An 8,224-nucleotide genomic window follows, 5' to 3' on the forward strand; every position below is an offset into this window, starting at 1 on the left:
CAGTCCATCTGATCTCATCCCTCCAGCACCCGCACCCCACTGTCCTCCTATTACAGCATCAAGTTGCTTTTTAAATGAGGAGACCTCTCACTCAACTCTCTACAGCAGAGCCCAAGAAAGAGAGGAAAACGATTTAGAAAGGATATCTCGCTCTCAATCAAAATAAACAGAGACTGTTTTAAATCCATTCCAAATGATTCTGAACACAATACAGTTCACAAGTCGATCATTCCTGAACCACTATCTAAAATACGTTCATACAGCCCTTTGATTTATACACAAAGCAGGTACAGTTATGGAAAATCAAACAAAGGCCCTTCTCTGATAGTCAATTGGGGTGTTTTCTGGAAACAACATTGCATTGGTCAGGAATGATTTGGCTCATAAATTAACAAGTCATTACAATAACAAAACATTTATTATTGAAGTGTTTTCAGCCCAATATATAAAGGGACAGGTTTTGAATGAGGTGGCACTGACTGTAAAACTGTTTGTGAGTTTGACTGTAATACTTGTGTTGCATTACGAATCACAAAATGGGGAAGGTAAGAATGGCTTGGACATGCACAAGTCCATGTGATTTATGTATTTCTAGTTAGAGAAACCCTTGAATACTGGATAATGTGGAAATTACTTTTTCTTTAGATCATCTTCTACGAGGACAGAAACTTTCAGGGTCGGCACTATGAGTGCAGTAGTAACTGCACAGACCTGCAGGCTTACTTCAGCCGCTGTAATTCCATCCGGGTCGAGAGTGGATGCTGGGTGCTGTATGAGAAACCCAGTTACATGGGATACCAGTATATTCTGACCAGGGGAGAGTATCCCGAATATCAGCGATGGATGGGATTCAATGACAACATCAGATCATGCCGTGTATTTAGAAATGTAAGTATTTGAGAACACAGATGTTACGTTTACTACTGTTGGAACGAATGACAAATTATAATTTGGACCCAACATTTAATTTTTCTTACTGCAGCCTAGAAGTGATATATATAAGATGAAGATTTACGAGAGACCTGACTTTGGAGGACAGGTGATGGAATTCATGGATGACTGCCCATCCGTCTATGACCGTTTCCGCTACCGTGACATCCACTCCTGCAACGTGATGGACGGCTACTGGACCATGTATGAGCAGCCCAACTACAGAGGCCGCCAGTACTTCATGAGACCCGGAGAGTACAGACGATTCAGCGACTGGGGCGCTTCCAGCTCAACTGTTGGATCTTTTAGATGTATAAGGGATTTCTAAAACTTTATTGAAAAGTCTGATGTTGTCATGTTGCGATTTTTTCAACATAAATAAAATACCTTTTACTTGACGACCACTTTATTTGCTGCATTTTCTGGATTATCGTACAGAATGGTCACTAAACTTGGGCACATTGCGGGTGTTCACTGGGCTGATCTGATTTAATGTGTATCTGCGGTGAAGGTATTGATAATGTGGAAACAAATCCTGAATATATTACAATCTGATAGGTTGTGCCTTCTAATGGGATTCTTTAGTAAGGAATCTAAGTGTAGATTTCTTCTCTCAACTGATTGGGATGCTCTGGGATCCTGCACCCCATGAAGAGTGCTATGTAAATGCAAGTTGTTGTTGTGTGCCCGCTATGATAAGAAATCCACTCCAAGAGTACATTGTGTTGAAGCAGAGTGTGCATTTCCAGTTTCCTTATTAAAGAAATCTCTTTGAAATTATAATATACTAATCCTTACATTTGATGCAGCATCTTTCACGTCTGGGAGGCATCCCAACCACTTCACAGAAATGCTTCGGTGGCCAAATTCTCCATAGTTTGAAAAGTGAAGTAAATAGAGTAAATCAAGACCCAGGTGAAATTTCTCCCCCTCTGCCACACAGTGAACTGAGTGACTCAATAGTGCTAATCATGCCTGTATTGCTTAAAGATGCGAGTGTGCCAACTATAGAAATGTTGGCCTCTGATAACATTACTCACACTTCCCACGATCATTTGCTTTGTGCTGTGCCAGACATGTCCAATACACTTTCATTGCTTGCTTATGAATCTATTCAATGTTGGTGTCGGTGATAATCTGTCCAACTGGTTCAAACTGTTGTACCAATCTTCCTCCTTGAATCACCTGTTGAAGAAGAAACAAACAAAACAGTATGCATTTCCACCCATTTTACTCTGTTTTTGCACAGCATTTCTGCTTTTCTAACCACGCAGTTCCTTCGTATGTAGAAGCATAGGGTGGTTTGTGCCAGGGACTGTTTATGGCCAAAGGCAATGGTGCTCTCAGATCAGCCAGCAGGATACACGATGCACAAGATCACAACAGAAGTTTAAATGAAGATGCCCTTCAGCCCATTTGATCTCATTCTCCCACCCTACCAACCTCTCGTTACAGCATAAAGCTGTTTCTTAAATGACTCCAGTGTCCTGGCCTCAACCATCCTTCCTGATAACCCTTTCCAGTCATCAATTATCCTATGGGAAAAGAAACATTTCCCGGTGTCTGAACTAAAATTGCTCTGAATCTTGCTCTGCAATGTATCTGAAATCATTGTTCTGGGTTTACTTGCTCAATCCCATTTAGAATCTTAAGATAACTCTGTAAAGTCCCCACTGAGATGTTTCCTTTCAAGATTGAAGAGCCCCATCCTGTCTAAGTTAACTCTTCTAACACTAGTTATCCCATCACCCTGTGCATGCTTTTCCCTCCTCTCAGAAACAGCATCTCAGATGTTTTACAATATTCCATTTTGCAACAAACAGATGATGGGATTTAACCCACTAAAGCAGGTGAGTTAAGTGATCAGAAGCTGCAGGACTTTAACAGAGAGCATTTAGGTTGCAATTCAAATGTTTTTTCTGTTTCGCCTACAAAATATACAGTCAATCCACTTTACAGTATATCCTGTGAAGCGCTTTGAGACATCTGAATAACACGATAAGGAGCTATATCAAATGCAAGGATCATTTATTGATTTATTATGATTCAGTTAGCAAGGTAGTCGCCTAATTTGAGTGAAGTTCATCTCCTGTATCAGAAGTTTTAGACAGTTTCAGTGTTTTAGACAGAGTGTCAATACAATATGGAATGTCTTACCACAAGTGTCTGTTGAAGCTGAGTCCATGAAAAGATTTAAAGGAACTTAGAAAAATACTGGAAAATGTGTTAATGATGTAAAACTGTGTACAGTGTGGTTGAATATTTATATTTGAAATATGGCTGCACTATTTTAATAATGAGAAACATAGGCGAAAGGTTATGGCTCATAGTACAGGACAACATGATGCTCAAAAAGAGTGGGAGATAAATCAAGAACTAATAATGGGGTAAATTCATCTTTTTTTTCAATTCAAAATCATTTACTCTCATCGCTATGCCTCAATAGCTTGTTAGAGTAGTCATTGGATGAATATGCCACCTGTTCATTTAAAGAGGAATGACTGAATAGAGAATGATCAAGTTCTGAATGAATTATGTTAACATAACAAACAAAACACAAATTCTATTACATAAAGTCTGTCCATAACAAATATTAGATTGGTGTTATAAGATGTCTTCAATGTTATAAGATGTCTTTCTTCAGAGTAATATGGCTTTATAACGTTCTTTTAAAACCAGCTTCAATGTTAAGACTGAATTCAACAGTTTGCCAAATTTGTCCAGCTCGGTCAACCCAACCCATTCAGGGTTTTGACTTGCAGGATTGGCTGGTGCCCTGGATTACTGTGGACCCGCATAGCTCAAGATTGCCAGCTTCACGATTCTGACATTCCGTTGTCAAGCATATCACTTTGGAGCCAGTTTATCTCCAAGCAGATAGTCACAGGTTCATCATTTGACATCTGACAAGCATAGGTTTGAGTCCTCACTAGATGGATAGCAAGTGCTTTTCTTAACATTTCATGGATATTATAACCTCTAGTTTGTCCTTCAAAACTGGATTGGAGATCAAAATATATTTTGTTGAGTTTAATTCCCTTTTTCTTAAGAATTGGTGTTCCTTTTTCCATCAATGGCCCTAGTTCGGTCATGTGTGAACAACGAGTTAAGAACTATCTGAAAAATGATGACATCTTTTTCTTTGTTCAGTTAGGTGTCTGTAGAAAATCATCACCATGCTTAAGTGTTCCCCCCATCCCCATGCCTGTGACTGTATTGTCCCTCAAAACCCTTTCCCCAGCCCCACCCCTGTACTATACTGCCCTCAAAACCCTGCCAACAAGCCAGACAGGCTTGTCTATTATCAGCATTGCCTTGAGGCATCCTCCTGACATGAAAGGTGCTACATAACTTTAATTTGTTTTTGTTGTTGTTATTGTCTTAGAGTCATAGACTCTTCAGGCTCTGGAACCAGATTGCCGAGAGAGACGACCACAAAGGGTTGATTTGATTCCAACAATCCATCGCCAGGCATGTAACATTGGAGCCAACTCAGCTCCAAGAAGGCACAACTTATCTTCCCTGCCCTCACGGAGAATCTTATGGAATGGAAGATGTATGGATGACATGCTGGCCATATCTTAATTCTCTTAATTGTTATTGAAAAGTGCTTGCGTTATTGGATTAAAAAAAAGAATCAAAGACATCACTGTTGACTTCAAAACCTAGTTTATTTCTAAACCATCATTGTGGCTTTGAGGTTTTCAATCACTTAGAACTCTGTGACACGGCGGAAGGATCCAACAGTTGGGCAAGTTGCTCCCCAATCGCTGAATCGCTTGTATTCGCTGGGTCTCAGGAAATACTGTCGGCCTTTGAAATTGGGATGTTCGTACATGGTCCAGTAGCCATCAGTTACATTGCAGGAGTGAACTTCACGGCTTCGGAAGCGATCCTGGACTGATTCACAATCATTAGTGAATTCCATCATCTGCCCTCCAAACTCAGGTCTTTCGTAAATCTTCATTCTGTAGGAACCACTGCTGGGCTGCAATAATGAACAATTAACATAACCATTAGCATAGTCGGAAAATACCTAGAGAAATAATGAGGCGATTATAGGAAATCTTATAAATATTAAATCTACAGTGGTAGTAGTTTTATAATTAGATTTTCCCTCACTTTATTAACACGTTTGCTCTATTTACATAGTTTTATGTACATTCTGCTTTTAGCCATGTTTTCGGTCATCTTCCCCTCCCCCCACCCTTTTTGGTTCCCACACCACTCGAATCCAACTTCCAGCTCGGGTGCAAACCTTCAACCGTCCACCTCCCTGGGATGTCCTCCTGATGTGAAATGCACTCTATAACTGCAATTTCTTTTTTTTCTGCTGTTTTTGAAAGTACCTGAACAAATAGTTTCGAAGAAGCTGCTGATCGCTTCTGAAACTTCTCTGAGATGCAAATACTGTGTTGATAGTGCATATTTTACAACACCTGAAACAAGATCTTAATAGCCATGTGATAATTCATTACTGTAAACTTGGACCAATTTGTGAAGTGCTGCACTTCCTGACTTTTGTTGCAGACAAATAAAAAAACTTATAGCAATTTATAAGTTCTCTGTACAGTGCTTTTCACCCAGCAAAATAACTGTAAGACGAGGGAATAGAGGAATGTACTGCAAGGGGTACAGGAGAGGTGAGGGCTTGTGTGGAGTATAAGCACCGGCACAGACTAGCTGGGCTAAATGCCCTGTTTCCCTCACAAAATAATAAGATTGGTTTGGATGAACAAAGCTTTTCGACCCTTCTGACGTCACCCTATCCTTCTCCCATCATAGATTCAAGCTCTTTCTTAGATGAGTCTGGGGTCCTGACCTCAACAAACCATCTAGCAACCCATTTCCAATTGTTAATTACTCTCTGAGTAACAAAAACATACTGGTATCTGTTCTGAAATTGTCCTTTGCCATTTCAACTCTACACCTACATCTTCCATGTTGTTTCACTTTATGTAACTTTATATAAGACAATAAAATGAGCGCAGTGCCATATCGTGTTCCCTAAGAGGCTATTTCACATCAGTATCATGTGAAAATATCTCTTATTTCCCATTGCTCCACTAATAGATTCTTACAGTGACTTTTTAATTACTCATTTCCCATTATGTGTAGTTGTGGTTAAATGGTACATCAGTGCCTGACCTAATTTATACAATAAGATTGTTCTATATTATATGTAATGTATAAAACCTAGTGAAGTAACTTGATTCGTATGACTGAAGCTAACACACACACACTCACATTTTCCAAAATACAGTACTCTGTATCTATACTGTACTAAATAATAGTTGATGAATTAGCTTTGTCTCGACAAATGGCTTCTCCTCCACCCCCCGTACTGTCTCATGTGGTGTCCCTCAGGGCTCTGTCCTTGGTCCCCTCCTCTTCACCCTCTATATGCTCCCCCTTGGTGACATCATCCGCAGACATGGAGTTAACTTCCACATGTATGCGGATGACACCCAACTCTAACTTTCCTCCTCTACTCTCAACTCCACGACCACCGATGTCCTGACAGCTGCCTGTCCGACATCGAGTCCTGGACGAGAGACAACTTTCTTCAGCTCAACGTGCGAAAAACCGAGGCCCTCCTGATTGGCTCACGTCAGCGCCTCCGCACCTCAGGCGCTGACACCATCAGCATCCAAGGCTGCACTCTCCACCTCTCAAAGCCAGTCAGGAACCTCGGCGTTTTGTTCGACCCTGAGCTGTCCTTTCTCCCTCACATCCGCACCACAACTGGCACCGCCTTCCATCACCTCCGGAACATTGCCAGACTACGGCATTACCTCACCCCTCACGCTGCTGAAACCCTGGTTCACGCCTTTGTCACCTCAAGGCTGGACTATGGGAACTCTCTCCTCGCCGGCCTTCCCGCCACCTCCCTCCACAAGCTGCAGGTCATTCAGAACTCTGCAGCTCGTGTACTGTCCCGCACCAGGCTTCGGGACCACATCACTCCCACCCTCGCTCGCCTCCACTGGCTCCCCATCCCCCAGAGGATTGATTTCAAGATCCTCATCCTCACCTACAAGGCCATTCACGGCCTCGCTCCCACCGACCTCTCCAACCTACTATCCCCCTACCTACCTGCCCGTACCCTCCGTTCCTCTGGCTCTGGTCTGCTCCACGTCCCCCACCCCAACCGCCCTACCATCGGTGGTCGGGCTTTCAGCCTCTCAGCCCCTAGGCTCTGGAACTCTATCAACCAGTGCCTTCGCCTTGCCTCCTCCCTTTCCTCCTTCAAGGCCGGTCTCAAAACCTTTCTCTTTGACCGAGCCTTCAGCTCCCCTCTCAACTCTTACCCCCTCCTCGCTCCCTCCCTTCCCTCCCCTCACCCTGACCATTTCCCCCCTCCTCGCTCCCTCCCTTCCCTCCCCTCACCCTGACCATTTCCCCCCTGCTCGGGTCATGACCCAACTGTGCAGCGCCTTGGGACATCCTCCTGACGTGAAAGGCGCTTTATAAATGGAATCTTGTTGTTGTTGTTGTTGTTGCCTGGTGATTGCATACTGTAGTTTAATTTCCTGTTGCTTTGCTCTGAGCTTGCACTACATAGTTTCAGCTACGCACATCGAGATATAATCATGAATCTAATACAAGAAATAGAGAAACAATGATAAGCTATAGCACAAGCTATCACTTACGTAGTTGTAGGTACGGCATGATCTGATATTGTCATTGAAGCCCATCCAGCGCTGGTAGTCAGGATACTCTCCTTTGGTCAGAACATACTGGTATCCCATGTAATTGGGTTTCTCGTACAGAACCCAGTAGTCACTGTCAACACGGATGGAGTTGCAGCGACTGAAGTAAGACTGCAGGTCAGTGCAGTCAGTGCTGCACTCATAGTGCCGTCCCTGGAAGTTCTTGTCCTCGTAAAAGGTGATCTGCAACAGTATGTACAATTTAGTTGAGAGTGAAGGCACTCGAAAACATGGACATAAACAATACAAAATGAGTTAGGCTTACCTTTCCCATTTTGCCCAGTTGGAGTTCACTTGAAATGTCTTTGCAATAAAACTTTGCTCACAACACATGGTCTTTTATACCATGGGTCTTTTATACATCTCCATTCATACAAACTGGATGATGCGCTATTGTTATTCTAATAACTCTAATTTATTGTTACCGTGTGATTTCGACTTTAAAAATGCAACAAAAATCCTGATTCATCATTGGCAAATGTCCAGCCTGATAAATTTGCGTTGCTTTGTAGTTTATGATTTCTTTCAAACAAAGCACTGCCATTCTGGCTCGCAAACAGCAACTCAGTAATCCCTCAAAT

The 8,224-nt window shown here is 42.3% G+C and overlaps 2 protein-coding genes across 4 annotated transcripts; one reads left to right on the forward strand and one right to left on the reverse strand.

Moving 5' to 3' along the window:
- Window positions 1-536: 536 nt before the first annotated feature.
- LOC103182926 (gamma-crystallin M2-like) lies at window positions 537-1,258 on the forward strand. The gene is made up of 3 exons (XM_007900118.1): window positions 537-545; window positions 646-888; window positions 983-1,258. The coding sequence occupies exons 1-3, from the start codon at window positions 537-539 to the stop codon at window positions 1,256-1,258; spliced, it is 528 nt and encodes a 175-aa protein (XP_007898309.1).
- A 3,384-nt stretch (window positions 1,259-4,642) lies between these two features.
- Window positions 4,643-7,917, reverse strand: LOC103182927 (gamma-crystallin M2-like). 3 transcript variants are annotated; one of them, XM_042336404.1, is made up of 4 exons: window positions 7,909-7,917; window positions 7,598-7,826; window positions 5,817-5,827; window positions 4,643-4,918 (listed from the first exon to the last, which is right to left on the reverse strand). In XM_042336404.1, exons 1-4 carry the CDS (start codon window positions 7,915-7,917, stop codon window positions 4,643-4,645), a joined length of 525 nt encoding a protein of 174 aa, XP_042192338.1. The 3 variants fall into 3 exon arrangements, with proteins under 3 accessions (XP_042192338.1, XP_007898310.1, XP_007898311.1); XM_007900119.1 differs by lacking the exon at window positions 5,817-5,827 and having other exon boundaries at window positions 7,584-7,826; XM_007900120.1 differs by lacking the exon at window positions 5,817-5,827 and having other exon boundaries at window positions 4,643-4,913; window positions 7,570-7,826.
- Window positions 7,918-8,224: the final 307 nt, after the last annotated feature.

Source organism: Callorhinchus milii, unplaced genomic scaffold, assembly GCF_018977255.1.
Source record: "Callorhinchus milii isolate IMCB2004 unplaced genomic scaffold, IMCB_Cmil_1.0 Scaffold6, whole genome shotgun sequence".
Taxonomy (NCBI): domain Eukaryota; kingdom Metazoa; phylum Chordata; class Chondrichthyes; order Chimaeriformes; family Callorhinchidae; genus Callorhinchus; species Callorhinchus milii.